The sequence below is a fragment of the Ascaphus truei genome, chromosome 4 (assembly GCF_040206685.1).
Source record: "Ascaphus truei isolate aAscTru1 chromosome 4, aAscTru1.hap1, whole genome shotgun sequence".
Lineage (NCBI taxonomy): Eukaryota > Metazoa > Chordata > Amphibia > Anura > Ascaphidae > Ascaphus > Ascaphus truei.
Window position 1 is genome coordinate 44,543,750 of NC_134486.1, and position 20,551 is coordinate 44,564,300.

Here is a 20,551-nt window from a genome sequence, read left to right on the forward strand (position 1 = left end):
TCACATCTTTCTGGTGTAATCTCTCTGTCCTCTCACTAGCTGCCCTGCTAGATATTTATCCAGATGCTATCCCTTAGGCCTGGGATATAGTTGTTTGCCAAGTGCGGAGGCGCGTTGAGGCTCAGGGAAAGCGGTGCTTTCCCTGGCCTTACAAAGCGCGCCGTCCATGGGCGTGTCGAGGGCGGGCCAGTGACGTCACGGAGCTGGTTCACGTGACCGGCCCTGCGCTCCGGCAAGCAGGAAAATCTCAAGACTCGGTGAGACACACGCTTCCGCAGGCGTGCGGAAGCGTGCGTGAGCCCCTGCTAAAGCCGCTCTCATTGCGGCTGCAGGGGCTCAGTGCAGAGAAGCAGCGCGCCTCAGCACGGGTCAGCGCATAAGCGATGACCATGCCCGAGGCCTAAGTCAGCTCTTGCTATCACTAATTCTATTACCAGATAAGATCCTTCAGCCAAACTGATGTCATCTGATAAGGAACTGACAAATAGGAAAACTGGGGCGCTCCTACCAATTGATTACAATAATACCCAAAGCCTTGTGGGAATCTAAAATAGACATCTGTAGGCGGCGAATATACACATATAAAATAATAGTGCAATACTGGCCACAAGTGTTTGCTGCTGCTCAACCGGCAACGGATCTCCCAGGATCCTCACACAGTAGGGAAACACAGTAAGGCGAGCGCAAACAAAAGAGAAACAAACAAAATCAGTAAACCAGTAAACTTAATGGTGTGTGGAAATTGTGTGGGTGGAAGGGAAAGTGGGTGAATGTAGATAGCAAAATCATAAAGTCACTCACACGGCCATGTGTAAGTGTAAACACATCACATAGTAGGCAGCTTTAGCCTGGAGCTTGCTTCATAAATCGCTAATCCTGGAGATGATCTCAGAAGGAATGAAGGGGAAACAACAATGGGTGTATGTCACTGGTAAGTGACAATGCTATAAAGAGTAATATAAAAACCACTCACATGGCCATATGTGAGTGTGAACACTCAGAGAAAATCCAAGCCTCGCTTGTAGAACTCAATCCTCTAGGGACACTCATACATAAAATGTACCATGGATGTAAAACCAGATACTTTTAATCAAAAAACAAGTTACAATGTCCAAAAATAAAGTGACTGCTGTCCAAGAACTCACAGCTGCTCTCCTGTGTGGCACGTTCGGCGTCAACCCCGACTTCCGCGTCCGGAAGATCTGGCGACGAACGGCTATTCAGGTCTGCCTACGGTGGCTCGTGATGTCCAAAATCCTCCTCAGAACAACGCGTTTCGCTCGCAAGCTTCGTCAGGTTCGTCAAGGAACTGCCCACGCCTCCGTGCAGAGAATAACCTAATATGGCATGTTTTCCAACCTAATGCCATAGCCTCATCCGATTGCATCAGCTCTAACCATAGTTGTCAATAGTCACTCAAATGTCACCCACCCAGAGCTTCTCTACAGAGAACTCAGCACAGCTGCACTCTTAATATACCATCCCAATGTAACTGAATCTATCAGAAAATACCAATTTCAATATTATGCGATATCATAATAATAAAAAAAAAAGAATCATTGCAAATATACTGTATACTTGGCATTTTGTCGTCATACGGGATTCATACATATTAAAATATAATAATATCACTGAACTGGATTTCTTACACCAGCCCATAGAAGTCAATACTTTGTAAGGCATCTTCCCGTTTTATAGCAGAAGAATGCTTAGTAAAAATTGTCCAGATTGTCTTATTGCTATGATTTTCTCAAAACACTTTTTTTTGAAGAGCCTGCACATGTAAATTATGCTATATTGCAAGAAATCATATTAATAAACCTGATCGCAACTCCTCACATTAACCCTTTCACTGGCAGGCAGGCCAGCACTGCATTGCAATGACACCTTTTCAATACTAAAAATAATCTATTTACAGATTTCTACACAGATTTCTTTGCATTCAAGACTTATTCTGTCTGTATATAATGTAAGAAACCTTTCAGTCTAGTTTTCCATTCTCCATTTGACAAAGACCTTTTAGTCTATGAAAATATCCTCATTAGTACAACACTGATGCTGCGTGCACATTTTAGCTTTGCCAGCAAAACAAAGCACCCATTATAGAATATGCATAGTATCATTCTTTGCATATTCTACCTATTGCACCTCAAACCTAACAACTAGTCTGACACAGAAAACACGTGGGAGAAACATTATACAATGCTGCAGAATTGATACATCCCCATTATATTAAATGCATCAAATAACACCTTGTATTGTTCCCCAAATTAATTACAGACACAAACAAAAGCAAAATAGATGATACATATGCTGATGTTAAAACAAGATACCCGTTGATATGGATTAAATACCCATTTTTTTCATCTACCTGTAGTGCTGTCTCTCCTTTCCTTGTCTTTTTATTTTGGCGATGCATCTTTTATATGTACTATTTATGACGGGTGCACTTGCCAATTGTGAGCTAATGTTTTTGTATATATGGTGTGCTTTGTCTTCTCTTTTTTTCTAGCTGTTAAGGCAAGCATATCCCAAGTGCCATTCAGTGTGGGACAGAAAAACACATTGTTGTACGTGTTGAAACATAAGTCCAGATGTTAGTTTTATCTATCTAAGATCTACAAGGAAACTATGTATAAAGTGAAGACTACAAACCAAAGCCTTATTGTTGGGGGGCAACTGAGGAAGGGATTTCGCATAAGTCCAGATGTTAGTTTTATCATTGTTCTTCCTAACTAGCTCAGAGACAAATCATGAAACCCTATAAATGCCATTGCAGAAGTAACAAATAAGGGATGGATGTACCCAGACAAACAATAATGCCATACCTGTGCAAGACTCAAACATCACTGGGAGAATTGTGTACATTTATATTGAAAACACTGCAAATCTAACAAAAGCCCTTAAGCATTATGTGTAAAGAACATTCGTTCTTAGTGACACGTGCACATTTTAACACAATTTTGACACAACCCGTACATGTTTAATGTTCATTTTAACAACAAACCTAAAATATTCCCAAACATATTTTATGTGAATGGGACGTTACCCCGACTGACATGTTATACTGATTTTAACGATGTATCTTTTGTAGAGTTATGGCCCTCTTTATTGTACTGTCACTCAAGGCCACCCAACGCGCAGAAAAGGGATGTAATGATAATGCCTACGCTGTATCTTTTCCACGGGTGCCTCTTCAGCTGAAACTCCCCAGAAGAAGTGCGCCTGTGTCTGCGTCTGCGTCTGGCTGAACTATTATTTTTTCAGTTTGTTGCAAACCTTTGGAAAAAGTTGTAGGGCGTTATGTGTCGTCACGGCACAGATTGCGGCCGGTGAAAGTCCTTTCACAGAAGCAATGTATTCGCAGGAAATGTAAATATTTGATGGTACATTTCGTTCCTGAAAAAACAAAACAAATTAAGAAAACATATGACCGCAGAATCAGCTTAATACAAGAACTGACCGATGGCATACATACAAGGGTCAAATGTTTATTCTCCCTAAAAATTATACAATGTGCTAACATATAAAGCAAATGTACTAATATACTGACAAATAAAAACAACTTCATACAGCCAATGTACACCACTAATCATTTCCGATACACGTCCTTATAGTATTCGAGGGGCCTCGCTCTAACCTAATTGTATGGTGATACAGTGTGCTGCCTGGGAAATGCTGAACGCAGTGAAAGTACACCGGGGTGTGAGTGTGAGTGTGAGAGAGAGAGATATGTTCCCCTAGGCGGCGCACCACGGTATGTGTAAATCAGTATAATAAAAATAATCTTTAATTCAAAAATATTTATAAAATAAATGGCATCCAAATACACATTTTCTCCTGATGAAGCTGACAGTAGATCAGCGAAACGCGTTGAGCTTTGACAGTCTGCGCAGTGAGCTCCAAACAGAGGGGACTGCCTTGCCGTGTACCCGCCTTCTCCCCCAAGTAACCGTAAGTTGACTGGTTACCGACGGATGTGACGTCAGACGCCATCCGACGCCACCCAGTTGCGGGATTACCGAAGGAAGACGGCCCTGATACCACCTCTCTTGCGTGAGATCCACTGCTTTATTTGATGTGCCTGCTATACTTGTACACATTGTGAGTACATATTGTAGCTTCTTTTAATGTTATAAAGTACATACTGGTCTGCACTATGGTTTCTCTCCGCTGTGTTTTCTCCTGAGTTCCATCTCGAGTGAGAGCCCTCCTGAGTTCCATCTCGAGTGAGAGCCCTCCTGAGTTCCATCTCAAGTGAGAGCCCTCCTGAGTTCCATCTCGAGTGAGAGCCCTCTTGAATTCCATCTCGAGTGAGAGCCCTCCTGAGTTCCATCTCGAGTGAGAGCCCTCCTGAGTTCCATCTCGAGTGAGAGCCCTCCTGAGTTCCATCTCGAGTGAGAGCCCTCCTGAGTTCCATCTCGAGTGAGAGCCCTCCTGAGTTCCATCTCGAGTGAGAGCCCTCCTGAGTTCCATCTCGAGTGAGAGCCCTCCTGAGTTCCATCTCGAGTGAGAGCCCTCCTGAGTTCCTGTTTGCCTTGTTCCATGTTACACGCTGACTTTCCATTTACTTTTTGTAAGTAGGCATGTTGCACGAGCCAAGTTTAGTTTTACCATCCACACGTGATTTTACTGCACCATTATATTTTTTCTTTTTTGGGGTGTTCCTGATTTATTGCTCCCTTCATATCCTGTATGTAAACTATCCAAATACACAAACGTGACAAACAGTGGTGCAAGATCAAAAAATACAAATAAAGAGCCCAGAGCTAGGTTTTGGAACATATAGACCTGTCTGGACATATACATACAACAGCAAGGTTGATGAAAACAGGAATAAAGGAAAAGCTGTAGCACGAGTGCTAAATAAACTCCAATAGCTACGTTATGGCATTATCATGTCATTCCAGCATAGTATGTACAGGGATGAGACTAACTCAGAACCACAAAGTAGCTTAATAAGGGTAAGTAAGGTCTCTCTATATAAACATCACCAGTGTGTGTGGACTCAGTACTGTTGACTCACATGATGCTGATCAGTCAGTGTAAATACTACAGCAGTAACTCAAGGGAAGTGGATGCCTTTGAAAGTTGACAATGCATCCTGTCCTCCTTTGGATGTGGGTCCATCATTCATGAGTACATATATCTATACTTCTAGCTTCCTGAGCTTAGGGAATACAGTGATGATATAACGAGTGAAAATGGAATTAATTCAGGTCATAGCCTAGCACTGGTTTGAAACGAATAAATTGCAAGGAATAGCCAGAGTACCACATTTAAGGTACATCAACAAATCAATACATAATAGTATCATAAACACCTCTTAACACGTTCAGTGTATATGTTATGTTTGGAGGTATATTGCAGAAGATCATACTGTATATAAAAACCGGGTAGCTGTGAAATAGCTGTAACGGGAGCATATAGATCCTACTTGCGGTTTGTATGGGGCGGCGTTCGTCACTGCATGCAAAGATTCGATCTTTTTAATACAGTAAAAGATGTTAAATCTCTTTGCGCGTAAAATGCTACTTCATAAGCATTTCGTGCGAAGAGACAGATACATCACCAATAATCTGGGGATTCCAGAATTAGAGATCGGGGAGCAGGAGGATGTGGATAATTTACAATCATTACAGGAAGAAACTGAACGCACCCCTGGAGAGGGACCACGCACCACTCTTAAAAGCCAGAGTTGCTTTACACCCATCTGGATTCTTGTGCCAATATCTCCAGGTGTGAGTTTGGTTACAAAAGATCTTGAATCAATTCAAGTTACAAAAAAACACTAACATGAGTCCTCCTGAAAGACAAGCTCTGAAGGAACTCATAGAAATGGATCACATAACATCAAAACGGCCAACAAAGGCGGAAACTTTGTCTTACAACAAACAACTAAATATGTTGCAGAGAACATGAGATTACTAAGTGATCACAAGTGCTCCTGACTTCTAGACAGTGATCCGACTGAATTATTCTCTAAAGAACTAGCTGTAATCCTAAAACAAGCTACAGAAGAAAGTCATATCTAAACGTGAATTTGAATACATGATGGTTCCTGCCCCAATTATAGCTACATTCTATAGCATTCCAAAAATACACAAACATGCAGAGAAACCCCCGGGGAGTCCCATAGTCTACGGGGTGGGGTCCCTAACTGAAAAAGCAAGTATATACATACATCAGGTTTTGAGAAATGTTGTAACGGCATTACCATCCTACGTTAGAGATACAAAGGATGTCCTAAAACGTCTGGAAGACATCACTGTAGAACCACACACTCTTCTAGTTAGTTTTGACGTTGAGTCATTATACACTAGCATATGGCTTGATGTGGGCATAAGGGCTACAAAACATTATTTGTCCTCTAGGAGTTTACACTTTGAAAACCACAATAAATTAATTTGTGAACTCTTGGAATTTGCTCTACTCCACAACGATTTCCTTTTTGATAGGAATTTTTTCCTACAAACACAAGGTACCGCTATGGTCACAACATGTGCACCAACTTACGCAAATTCATATCTGGGATGGTGGGAGGAGGCGAGTGTCTTTTCTGAAGCCATGCGTCGATATACTAAACATATCAATGTTTGGCTTCGCTACATAGACGACATCGTCCTCCTGTGGAATGGTAGCAGAGAAACTCCAACCGAATTTATGACATTGATAAACGCCAATGATCAGAATTTAAAATCAACATCAGAGGTCAGTGAGACAACGATCAATTTTCTTGATCTCACCATAAGTAAGACACCGGGTGGCCATTTAACCACATCAAGCTTAAAAAAAACAACAACACGGATACCAACTGCTACTTACAAGCTAGCAGTCACCACCCAGCATCAATAAAGTGAGGAATTCCAACCGGTCAGTTCCTCAGAATCAAAATAAATTACTCGGAGATTCTAGACTTTAAAACCCAAGCAGAGATAATGAAAACAAACTTTGCTGAACGCGGCTACAGCAAGACTAGCAATAAGACGGACTATCACAGGGCTCTCAGAACACCTAGGGCCACATTACTAACCAATTGCCGGAAAGAACATGCCAACAAAGAGATAAGATGTATAACATCCTATAATGCCCAATGGAGGGACATTAACTCCACTATCGATAAACAGTGGCATGTTCTGGCTAATGACAATGATCTTAAAAAGGTATTAAAGGCACGTCCCAGCATTATCTGGAGGAGAGCAAGACATTTCAAAGACCTACTAGTCAGGAGTCATTTCTCTAGAAAGAGTACCACCACAACATGGCTGGGAAAACAAACTCTTGGGTGCTATAAGTGCCATAAATGTAGAGCCTGTGATTTTGTAACTAACAGCAAAATATTCAGCAACTATAACGGAACTAAAACATAATCTTAAATAATTTATTAAATTGTAAATCGGTTGGCATTATCTACCTCGCCTCGTGTATGCGGATTAAAATACGTTGGCAAAACTCGGAGAGAGTTTAGAAAATGAGTACTGGAACATCTGGGACCTCTCAGAAACCTTGTGGATACCCCGCTTTCATGTCATGTTAGAAACAAACATGCATCACATTTCAAGTATAGACCACATCCCACAGAACATCAGAAAGGGTAATTGGGATAGACTTTTACTGCAACGTGAAGCTCGATGGTTCTGTACATTAAACACACTGTCCCCCAATGGTTTGAATGAGGGTTTTGTCTACACCCCTTTTCTATAAAGGATTGCTAAAATATTTTAGTACACTGTAAAATACATCATGACATTGTGACTCTACGTGCTGGATCTAATGGGTTAACTAAGCTGTAATCATACATCACCGATCTAATTTTTCACACTGTCTAATTTTCAAATGAAAACGGGACGGGACTTTGTTCACTGGTATCCGCAATGCATATACTCTGACAGGATCAAACACTCAAAACCTAAAGCTCAGACCGCGTTATAAGCGGATCCACGCTGTAGCGGATCGCACTATAACGGGGTGGAGCTGTACATGGTTACATTAAAAGAACAGAAGTTATACAGTCAATTCACAGACATTTCATGGACAGATGGAGATTGAAAATTGGGTACAGGGGTTAAAGGGCTGGTGAGTTTCAGATTGAAATCGAGAAGCTTTAACATCACCAAACATCAGCAAATGGCAGCAAAAGGGTCACACCCTTTGGCTGCCCTTCTGCTGCACCAAAGGCGGTCCGACTTTGGGACGACTCGGGTGTACACTGAAGGGGTTCAGATTGAATGCAGCTGTGAATACAAAGTTCTTGGCTCATTAACATTCCAGTGGGTGGGGTTGATGTTCCATAAAGTACAAGCAAATGTTAACCCTTAGCCCGCTGGACCTGTGCAGAGGGGAGCAGCTCTTGGGGAGCCCCATCAGGCTGTCTGCCTTTGGGGCAACGCAGATGTACACGGGAGGGGTAATGAGGTAATAGCATTTTTTTTGTGTGTGCTATCTATAGTTGCATGGATAACATGTTATCTTGTAAGACACATGACATCTACGTAACCCGTTGTTGCCAGGTGCACACTGTAATCGCAGAGCCCTATGGCAGTGAAGCTTTATTAGCAGTGGATGAATTAAAATGCTAGAGGGGATATACTGCACAACTACTTTTTATTTTACAAGTCAAAAGAACCACAACTTTGTTACACACCTACTGTTCCATTTTTTTTTATTGAAAGAAAAATGGGTTTATTTTTGGAAGTCTCTACCCCTTCCTGCTTTGCAAGCATAAATCTTTCTAAAATGTAGTTGAAAGCACTTTTTTCTCATGTTTAATAAACGGGAAATGATAGCACTGTTTATCAGTTTTTTATTTTTTATTACAACAGATGGCTAGGCCATCCTAAACACCTACATTAAAATGTAATTTTCAGATGGCTTCTATTCACACACGTTCCAGGTCTGAACTACTCATTTTCATTGAAACTCCATCAGCTGACATCAGTAGGTTCAGTTTCTCACACAAACTACTTGCCATACAGGAAAATATAACCACACCCGTACCTGCTTCCTTGGTCCGAGAGATGGTGAATCCGTCTCCAAGCAAATGTTCTCCAAGGGGATCTGCTTAATTAACTTCGCTCTCTAACATTTAGGAAAAACATGTTAACAAAAAAATGGTCATCAAATGTTGGCATTCACACACAATTCTGTTTAGGTGGGTGAATAATATGGTCATTTAGTGTAATAAAAGAGCAATGCCAAGAAACCAGTTATAGACAATTTATATACAGGTCATGTGGTCTTATTTAAGGAGCTCCCAAAAATGTATTTTGCATCCCCCCAACCACCTAAAAATATATACAAATGTTAGGTATTATATTAAGTGGAAAATATGCATGTGTGGTATATGAGCTATATTGATAAACATAAGGTACGTGTGTGTGTGTGTGTGTGTGTGTGTGTGTGTGTGTGTGTGTGTGTGTGTGTGTGTGTGTGTGTGTGTGTGTGTGTGTGTGTGTGTGTGTGTCAGTGTGCTGTGTTGGGGTGAGGGAGGAGGCGCAGTTGGAGGAACTTGCCTGGGTGCAAAAACAACTGGTTTCCCCTCTAACAGCCATTGCCTTTGCATATAATTAGCTTTGAAGATACCATGGTACCTCAGGAAACATAACGTCAGCCCTGGTTTTAGGTAACGTCACATTTATGAGCCCTGTTGTAACAGGGGTTTGAGCATCTGGTCCTCTGAATTTTTTCATTCAGCCATTTTTACTGAAGATTTCACAAAATGCCTCAATCTTTGGTAAAGAAGGCATTTTCACAATGTTTGTGCACAAAATCGATTTCCCTGATTTCATCACATTTTGCACATGCCTCACAGAAACTCATAGCGCCCTATGTACTGAGATCATATTGGAATAATTTTTGCGTGTCAAACTTTTAGGGCTAAAAAGTAGTAGAAACCTTCATAAAAATGTGCGTCGTACGTATGACGCTTCCTACATGCAACGCATAGTTCGTTGTTTGAAATTAAGTTTGACGCACCTTGTCATGTTCGATACCGGATTAATACAATTATAATAAAAACAGAATGGTGTTTTTTTTTTAATTTATAACTTGTATTTGTAAATAAAAATGATTAGTGTAATATTTTTTATAGTAGCCATACTGTTTTTAATAACAAAACATCCGACCGACTTCAAATACATTTTTGGTTGATAACTTAATTCTGCGCTAACAAACAGACTTTTTAGTATTTACGCCAGGTTCATCTTCGCTAATTTTTACGCACTCTACTTTTTTGAGGCGCACAGATACAATTTTTCGACAGCACATACCAATTACATCTGTACACCTCGCACGGTTCATTTCTGTGTGAACAATAATTGTTGCGCTTGCAGATTGAGAAATGTCAGGTTAGTACACAGGCACCATAGTTTCCATGTTGTTTATCAATGCGTGCGAAGTTTGCAGTGTTAGTTTCTTAACTCCCAGAAGGACTTTCAAATCATTGCCTATGTAACACACACACACACACACAAATCAACTCATAACTATGTGTAACAGGGTATGTCTTTTCTGCCTATCTTTCCCCACCCTGTTATGCAAGTCCTGCTAGCTGCAGGCTGTAAGGGGTTAATCTGTGGGCTTGTGACCCCTACCCATGCTCCTCTATGATGGACAGGAGTAAGGTGGTGACTCATGGCCTGTATAAGCCTATCAGGGATAGGTATAGACCATGAGCCCGCCCCTTCTGCCCTAACTAGGGGAATGCCAGATTTAGTATCAGTCCTGTTCCTGCTCTGGAGGAGAGAGGAAGCAGAGAGCTATGAGTCTCTCCAATGGCGGGATGAGCGTGCTCACCCTCAGTCTTTGGACTGAGGGAACATCAGATTCAGCCACAGAGGCCCTGTAAGACCAGGGGCCATCACCATCCAGAGGTCAGGGACCTCTGAGACTCTGCAACGCTGTAACGAGATCTGCAGTGGATGCCTGCCATACAATAAAGACCCTTGTTATCACTCCTGTCTAAGTATCAGTCCTTGGACAGGAGTGAGAAGTATGCAATAGTGGGGCTGACTTCTGGACAACCTGGAGCCCACTACGGCTGGAGGCGCTAACACCAATGAGAAGAACTACAGAAAGAACCTAAGCCTGTCCTGATCTCCACACCACCGCAGATCCAACTCATCTCTCCTGGTCCTAACAGGTATCCGCACCACACACAGGAAGCAGAGGCTGTGTATTTCCCACTGGGGGGGAGGAAACAGTGCTACATATTTAAGCACAATCTTGCAGACAAAATGTAGCAAACACAATCCTACTGCAAAATAAAATTGTCCCTTTAAACCAGGGCTGGCCAACTTCTGTTCTCAAGGGCCACCAACAGGTCAGGTTTTCAGGATATCCCTGCTTCAGCAAAGGTGGCTCAATTAGTGGCTCAGTCGGAATGACCCAACCACTGATTGAGCCAACTGTGATGAAGCAGAGAGATCCTGGAAACCTGACTTGTTGGTGGCCCTTGGGGACTGGAGTTGGCAAGCCCTGGTTTAAAGGGACAATTGTTTTAAACCCAGTCACTGACACAGAGGTAAACACCTAAAGGGGTCAAATTTGCAACTTGTCTGTGTTCTTCACTATCTTACTTGATCATTTCTGGTGACCGCGGGGGGAAAGGAGAAGTAGTATCCAGCCTGTACTCCTTCCAGGGCAGCCGAGGGCCTGCCCGCAAAGTTATGCAGTAACACCTTCTGGGCACCTGAAACACACATAGTATCAGGAGCTATTCACGGAGCAGGATTGCACCACGTTTGCCTCGATACATGAATATAACCCCTGTTATACTGTGGGACTCTACATATTAACTGATTAAATAGTTCCCAGAGAGCACCCCACCAGTACGTACATTTATACTAAGCCGAGCAGGGAAACCTCTATCAGTGCCCTTCATGGCATCCTTCATTTTCAGAATATATTCCATTTTTTTAATTCCCGGGGAGGTTTCATAGGATAATACAGGAGAAGAACAACACACAGGATTATTATCCTTTAATAACTCTGGTCAGTTATTTTTTTGCACTGGTAAAGCACCAGTTTTCCAACTGTGAGACTTTAATAAACATACTTCCCTCCGCACGCAAGAATTTATATTGCCCTGCAAAGTTTAAACTTAATTAACCTTGTGAAGATCTTACCTTGTTCCTTAAGAAAAGCGATTGTCTGCCTCCCAGCTGAACGGGAATGAACATTTCTGTGGACCCAAAAACACACACGTTTGTAAAGTATAAAGGGACTGTTCTCCTGTGTGTTTTTTATTTTGAATAATTTCTTTACAATGCTGTAGAGTCTGTCTTCACCTCTCTGGTTTATTTCCATGGTCGCTGATTTTTTAAACTGTGTTTTTTTATTCCTAAAAAATAAATCTAAATGAGTGTGACCCCCCCCCCCTCCTAAAGGGTTACTAACATGGCTGTTGTATGCTGGGCCCCACCCTGAGTTGCTTTGGGGATCTAGGCGTCGCGGAAGGGTATTTAAGGAGGGACTACTCTAGAAGGTTAGGTTCCAGGAGGACAAGAGGAGAAGAGCCTCGGGGAGAGTAGATAAGTAATGTTTATAAAGGAATAGTACAGACCATGCCCTTGTATTTATTATGTTGTAGATGGGGATAATTAACTTAGGATCTCTGAAAGAAGGAATGGAGACCTGAATAAGAAATTAAAAGGAATACGGCCCGCCATAGAGGGCCTCAGGAAAGAGGGCTCCCGGGTGCCTGCGGATCAGCACTAATATTCCTCAGCAGTCTATATGGAAGTGGCAGTTCCCAAACAGGCGAAAGATATTGGGTCAAGTAAGATAACACCTTCCAGGATTCCTGTAGTGGCCCAGAGTAGCCAGATTAATACAAATGATGGTTCCAAAGCAACAAGGAAGCCGGGCCCCACACTTACTGAGAGCAACTAAGTCAAAGTACCTTCATTTGAGAGTTAAGAGTGGGCACTGATGGAAGAGCTGTATTCATGTATGTCTGTTATAAAATACAGTACAACGTTGCTAACATGTGTATGATCCGTCCCTGACCATGGGAGCACGAGTAAACGACTGTTGTACTACAGAAGTTCCTGGCGCCCATTATTCTACAACCTTCCTACCTCATCGCCCAGCCGCCTGGATCCAGCCCGACTCAAGGTAACCCATGCGGGGTAGCCATATATAAACACACACAAATGTAATCTCCCTAGGAGCCGGGCAGGGAGGGTTACATGGATATGGCTGCTCAACGCCTCTCAGTAGTGACATTAGTAAACCTGAAAGAACCTTATCTGAGAAGATTAAAATGAAGATAAGACATTATTTCTGATAGGAGACACCGTCGTTGGCATGGATTGGAGAAAGTGAGGACCAGAGTTGCCGGGCGAGCACCCTACTGCAGGCGTTGGGTCTTTTTAAGATAACAATTCCAGCTTCACATTGAAAAAGTTAGGATGGGTAAAAAAAAAGGGGTCAGAAACCCTCCACCATACAGTGTAGAGTGCAGTCTTTCCCCATTATCACTTAAGAAATGGAGCTTCCACAGCAGCCAGGGATTGTGGGTAGGGTGACCAGACATCCAAAAGTAAAAACCAAGACACAATAAAAAATTATCACTAAAACAAATTACATTACTTCAAAATAAATATTATAGTATTTGTCTAATAGCGTCCCCACACACATACTTACTTACCCCCCCACACACACACCCACACACACACTTACTTACCCACACACACTTACCCACACACACTTACTTACCCACACACACTTACCCAGCCACACACTTACCCAGCCACACACACACTTACCTACCCAGTGTAAAATGTAAAATGTCTTTGTATTTTCAAAATGGCATAGAACAAACCTCTGCATTCCGGCTTTTAGCAGACTAAAGAAACGTTTATTATCCAAAGATATTGATATGATATTACTTACATTCATCAATTAAGTGATATTCTTTTCAAAGAGATTGCACGTCATTCCTTTATCTTGGTGAAATCCGTTCTGTCTGACATTGCTGGTATAACTTTCTTCTCCCAATGTTAACCTGGCTTCTGATGGTATTCTGGCCTCTTTTTCCTAGCTAAACATGCCAGTATTTATCCAGAAAATATTCCCCTAGTCAGCCATCCTTAGGCTAAGGCCCTGCTCCCTCAGTCTGCGCGCCCGCACTGCAGACAGGCGGTGCGCTGACAGGCACAGACCGCGATATGCGGTCTGTAGGGAACCGGAGCAGGAGGGGGGGGGCGTGGTTTGAGCAGAGGGACCCGCTACTCTCCCCCCCCCCTCCCTCCACGGGCTCGGGCTTCCGGGCTGCAGGAGGGAGCTGCTGCGGGCTGCTGGAAGGTAAGCAGCTCCCGCTCCCTCCCCCCACAAATGCCCTCCTCACAGACGCTGATACACACACACACACCACCCCCTACCTTGTGTAGGAAACTGTCTGACAGCTCCCGCTCCCGCTCCCGCCGCTGATAGGCTCATCAGCGCACCACGTGATGCGTCACCGATCGGGATCACAATTTTCTTGCACCCCCTGGCGGCTGACGCGCCACAGCGCGTTGTGAGCCGTGCAGCGAGGGGGGACTGGGACCGGCTCACAAGGATTCCCCTGCTGGTGGGGAACGCTCACGCGGTCGCCCGCGCCGCCGGGCGCAGCAGGTCCCAGCCCTTACTCCTAGCATTATGACTGAATAAGGTATTACCATGTGTACTTCTGGCTAACACGTCATCATACCTCCTTAAAATACATACAAAGGAACTCGTGTTTATTATTGGATCAGCTTCCCAATATTTGTTGGTAGCAACTAAATGTCACTCGCTGGCAGGGATGCCACCTTCTACTGAAGGGTAACACAGAGATAAATGTAACATTTTTTATCTCTTGCCGGCGGCGTCTCCCGGCATCTCCCCCTGCAACTCCCGTAACATGGCTGCCATGACAATGGGACGCTACGACGTTATGCGGCGTCAATTTGCCATGACAACGGGGCACCTTATGGCGCCGAGGCATCACATGCTGCCGCGTTGTCATGGCAACGTGACGCCGAGAGGTCTTGTAGCATCCGTTGTCATGGCAAAGGGAGTCACGCGACGCCACGTAGCGTCCCGTTGTCATGGCAACGCGGCGCCATTTGACTCGGCCCAGCTATGTTGACGGGAGTTGCAGGAGGATGCCGGGAGCCGCTACTACCCGGAGATTAACAAGATAAACCCGTAGCCAGGAGATACGTGGCGAAAACCCGTAGTCTGCGGGTTAAACCCGGAGCGGTAGCAACCCTGCTCGCTGGCCCTTACTCAGACACCCAACACAGCTGTAATCCCACTGCAACGCTAACCTTATCTCGTGACTTGAAAATACCTCCTATATAACACAATCACACACACCTTATTTCCAGCACACTGCAGCCAGGGAGAGGACAAGCTTTGTGAGCAGTGCAGCACCACCTAATGGCCGGAGGAGACATTGCGCTGCAGCTGCTCCTTTTTCTGCTCCCAGCTACTGATGTACCGGGTACCGGACCCAGCAGCTGGAAAGTGGACCCGGTGCCGGGTATCCGGGTAATGTCAGGGCAGTTGAAAAGTATCTCTTACTTACCTGCTGGAAGCCCGCGCGGACATCTGAACAGGTAAGCAGAGGTGCGGGGGCGGTGGGGCAGCATCAGCGTCAGCGTCAACTGCACTGTGAGCTGGGACCATGTGACCGGAGCAGAAGCTTTCCTATTGGACAGCCGGCTGTCCAATAGGAAAGCTTCCTCTCCTGCTCCGTTCACATGGTCCCAGCTCACAGTGCAGTATGGAGTCCTGCAGCTCCCGCGTGGGCTCCGCACTGACCGCTGATGCTGCCCCACCGCCCCCGCACCCCTGCTTACCTGTTCAGATGTCGCCGCAGGCTTCCTCCACCCCCAAGGTAAGTGAAAAAACGGGTAGCCGGGTACAAGGTGCCAAATCCTCCGGGTACCCGTTACCCGGTTTAAAAAAAAATGTAGGATCTGGTCCAACACTACTCCCAGCAAAACCGGGACATCTGAAAGATTGTCTGGACACCGGGACAGTTACTTATAAGCCGTGACTGTCCCGGCTAAACTGGGACATCTGGTCACCATAATTCTGGTTACGGACATGCAAATGAGCACAGGTCAAAACAGCTGTGTCAATAGGTTTACTGGCTATGCACTTCTTTAACCCAGGCTGTGCTGAAAAGCTGTGTAGTACGACAGGATTACATTTATAGGGCTTATGTTAAAATGGACATGAAGCAAAAGGTGACACTGTGTGCTCATCTGCATGTCAGTACCCAGAATCCCTAGTTGCAGTTGGAGCACTGTATGCCAAGTGATAATGGAGAAAAGCTGGGTTACAGTCCTGTCTGAGACATGTGAGTGTGCTCACAACTGATATTTATATTATTAGATAAAAATAATAAGAAGAAGTATTTAAATTTTAAGTTGGAAAAATAATAAGGATGGAGACACTGCACCTAACAAAAAAAAAATGATATTTCAAGCAGCTGCATCGTTTGCCGTTTCAAATGTTGCCCAATAATGTAAGTGACGAGCAGGGAGAGCCAACAGAGTGTACGATCTATGAAGGATCATTATATTTACAGCCTGCAATGAACGCCTTCTCTCTGACTGAGCTGGAAGTGAAAGGTAATTACTAGTACAAATCAAGTAGTAATCAGTGATTCCACTATACAAATCCTTGGTAAGTTCTAGAACATATTGCGGTCAGTTACAGATCATGTAGCACCTTGTTATTAAACTCGCTCGCTGCAAACGTTCCTGAAATCCCATGATTTTTATCTAAACTTGCCCAATGTTGTTACCGCGGCTCCATTTGTTTGAATGAAGATGCAAGAAATCTTTAGCTACATCCGTAGTTCACCATACCCACTGAGGGTGGTAAAAGAAATAGGTCGTTCAAAGAACTAGGGGCTTATTCAATAAACACGATTGACCAGACATGATTGAATATGTCCCTGAAATGGTTCACCGGAGAATTTTGGATTGAAAGGGAATTTACCAACTGAAATGTAAGGCTAGTAAAATCAGAAATACATATTCACTGAAAGGCAAAGTGGATGCATGGATACATCAGTCGCCCAGTAGAGGTAGTTGAAGTTCATACAGTGAAGCAATTCAAACAGGATACCCTAATTTTGGGAAGAGACAGGCATCAAATAGGGGCCTAAAGCTTTACAGCATGTAAGAAATATGGGCAGACCAGACAGGCATATTGTGCAAGTAAAAATGTCCATATTATTTTAAATAAAAATACTTCTCAATTATATAGTCTGCAAACATACACAAAACATTATGCTCCTCACAGAGCAGCTGTCTGCTTTCCCTTTTGCAGCCTCGGGAAGTTTAGTTCAGCACACGTTGTGCAAGTTTGGCTGTTTTTTTTAATGAGACTTCCGCTTTGTGCTGTAACCTTATAGTGCCGAGAAAAAGCTTGTGAATCCCAATAATAATGACAGAAATTCCATTGTTCTTTCCACGATAACCTTCTTGAATCAAAACCAGTCTTTTCTCAAAATATCCAATATATTAACCAATTCCATGTCTTTTGAAATAAAGTGATGTATGAATAAGACAAACAATGAGTAATTAAGAGTCAGTGTATTTGCAAAAGTAAGTGAAACCCTGGTTTGATTAGCGAAATTAAAGGGGATAATTTGAATCAGATATTTAAATAATTAGGTAGATCTTCAGGTGTGAGTTTGGGAGGCCCCACCCTATGTAAAGATCAGAAACTTTGTGAGTTTGGTCTTTACCATACAGGTGTGTGGAAACAAGTCATGCAACGATCAAAAGAAATCTCTGAGGACCTCAGAAAAGCAGTTATTGATGCTCATCAGTCTAGAAAGGGTCACAAAACCATTTCTAAGGATTTGGGACTCCACCAATCCACTGTCAGACAGACAGTCTACAAATGGATAATGTTCAAGACCACAGTCACTCTACCCTGGAATGGTCGTCCTACAAAAATCTCTCCAAGAACTGGCAAGTCATCCAGGAAGTCACAACCAGAGTAATATCCAAGGATCTGCAGGCCACTCTCGCCTTGGCTAATGTGAGTGTTCATGACTTAACTATCAGAAAAATACTGAACAAGAATGATGATCATGGAAGGATAGCCAGGAGGAAACTACTGCTCTCTAAAAAGAACATTAATACCCGTCTGAAGTTCGCCAAAGAGCACATAGATGATCGACAAGACTTCTGGAACAATGTTCTATGGACAGACAAGTCAAAGGTAGAACTTTTTGACCTCCATGAGAAACGTTATGTTTGGCGAAAACCAAACACTGCGTTCAAAAAGAAGAACCCAATCCCAACCGTCAAGCACGGTGGTGGGAGTGTGATAGTTTGGGTTGCTTTGCTGCCTCAGGACCTGGACGGCTTACCATCATTGACACAACCATGAATTCTGCACTGTATCAGACAATTCTAGAGGAGAATGTCAGGTCATCCGTCCGTGAGCCGAAGCAAAAGTGTGTCATACATCAAGAGAATGATCCTAAACATACAAGCAGATATACAAAAGAATGGCTGCAGAAGAAGAAATTCCCCTTTTTAGAATGGCCTAGTTAAAGTCCAGACCTAAACCCCATCGAAATGTTGTGGCAGGACCCAAAGCGAGCTGTCCATGCAAGGAAGCCCTCACATGTCACTGAGTAGAATTAGTTCTGTAAGGAGGAACGGGGCAACATTTCTCAAAACCGATGTGACAAACTGACCAGCAGTTACAAGAAACGCTTAGATTAAGTTATTGCTGCTGAAAGGGGGTGTCACCAGGTACTGAACCTAAAGGTTCCCATACTTTTTCACACATAGATATTGAATATTGAATCATTTGTGGATAAATGTTGAAAGTGTATCATGTTTTTGTATCATTTGTTTGATCAGGTTATCTTTATCTATTATTAAGACTGAGATTAAAATCTAATAACATTTTATGTTTGAAATATGTGAAAATCCTAAGGTGTTCGCAAACGGGGTTCGCAAACTTTTTCTAGCCACTGCATGTCCACCCTTAGAGATGAGCTGCTTGCTCTCCACATTTACACTGACACAGGCAAGTCCAATCTTTTTGCAATATCCAGCTGCAGCTGAAAAACCTTTCGCTGCTCGTCACGTTGTTCGGAAGTGGGGGCGAGCCAGGGAGTGAAGTCTAAACCAATCTGCACACAAATACACAAAAGGATTGTTTAAAACAGAACAAGGAGGTGCAAAGGCACTCAGTAATTATATATACATACACACATTCACTACATACAGTATTCTTTACCTCTCCTATAGCAACCAGCTCATCTTTGTACTTGTCAAACAGTGAGACAGCAGGTTCCAAGTCCTATAAAAAAAAAAAAGTGTGTGTAAGAACTGGACTCATTTATTTATCTATACAATATTGCCCAGGCTCTGATATTTCAGGATAAATCAGATATACAAGAAAAAGATAAGGTCATTCAATGAATGTACTGAAATCATAAGTTCTATGCTGTTAACAGGCATCAGATTTTGTATCTTGGCCATTCAGGGAAATTAACGTTCTGGTCTTTGCGCAAGAAATTTACTAAAACTATTCTTGCCGTTATGCATTTTAAATTGTGCACCCTATGAGCGTCCAAATTGCTATATTAAAGGGGCAGTTTAACCTACCAAACTCTATTATGTTAAATGATATAAACGCAAAAAAAAAAAAAACCTACCTAGACCAGGAATACCTAATGGAAACAAAATTATTAGTAATAGTCAGCATGGATTTATGATGGATAGATCATGCTAAACTAACCTTATTACAGTATATGAGAGAGAGAGACCATATATATATTACAGGAAAAATACATTCCTCCCTGACTCCAAGAATTGGCAATCAGATTATCTGCCATTACCATCTCCATGGGTAACAAATTCCACATTTTAACTGCCCTTACTGTAAAGAAACCTTTCGTTTTGTTGCTGGTGAAATCTCCTTTCCTCCAACCTTAAGTGATGACCCCGTGTCCTTTGTACTGCTCTTGGGATGAATAATTATTTTGAAAGCTCCTTATACTGTCCACGAATATATTTGTATATAGTTATCATATCCCATCTTAGACGCCTCTTTTCTAGTGTAAATAAATCTAATTTAGCTAGCCTATCCTCATAAGTTAGATCGTCCATCCCCTTTATTAATTTGGTGGCTCTTCTCTGCACTCTCTCTAGTTCCATAATGTCTTTTCTAAGGAGTGGAGCCCAAAATTGTACTCCATATTCAAGATGTGTTCTTACTAATGCTTTATAAACGGGCATAATTATGTTAACTTCTCTTCCATCCACTGCCCGTTTAATGCAAGATAAGATCTTGTTTGCCTTTGCAGCTTTTGCATTACACTATTGCTAAGCCTGCTGGGAGAAGGAGTGGCTCAGTGAGTAAAGACACTGACTGGCTCTGAGTTAAGCAGGGACCTGGTTCAATTCCCAGTGTCAGCTCCTTGTGACCTTGGGCAAGTCACTTTATCTCCCTGTGCCTCAGGCACCAAAAACATAGATTGTAAACTCCACGGGGGGACCTGTGCCAGCAAAATGTCTCTTTAAAGCACTAC

The 20,551-nt window shown here is 42.9% G+C and overlaps 1 protein-coding gene across 2 annotated transcripts in view; it reads right to left on the reverse strand.

Annotated features, from left to right (window-relative positions):
* LOC142492729 (putative deoxyribonuclease tatdn3-A) overlaps positions 1-20,551 on the reverse strand; it is a 45,837-nt gene that overhangs the window by 11,760 nt on the left and 13,526 nt on the right. The window contains exons 5-10 of one of the 2 annotated variants that reach the window (XM_075595657.1): positions 19,255-19,317; positions 19,038-19,147; positions 12,126-12,181; positions 11,577-11,689; positions 8,998-9,078; positions 3,280-3,399 (exon numbers count right to left, since the gene is read on the reverse strand). In XM_075595657.1, coding sequence (XP_075451772.1) covers positions 3,280-3,399; positions 8,998-9,078; positions 11,577-11,689; positions 12,126-12,181; positions 19,038-19,147; positions 19,255-19,317 — 543 coding nt within the window. Of the gene's footprint in view, positions 1-3,094; positions 3,400-8,997; positions 9,079-11,576; positions 11,690-12,125; positions 12,182-19,037; positions 19,148-19,254; positions 19,318-20,551 lie in introns of those variants that run through there. The other variant, XM_075595656.1, reaches the window with a different exon arrangement.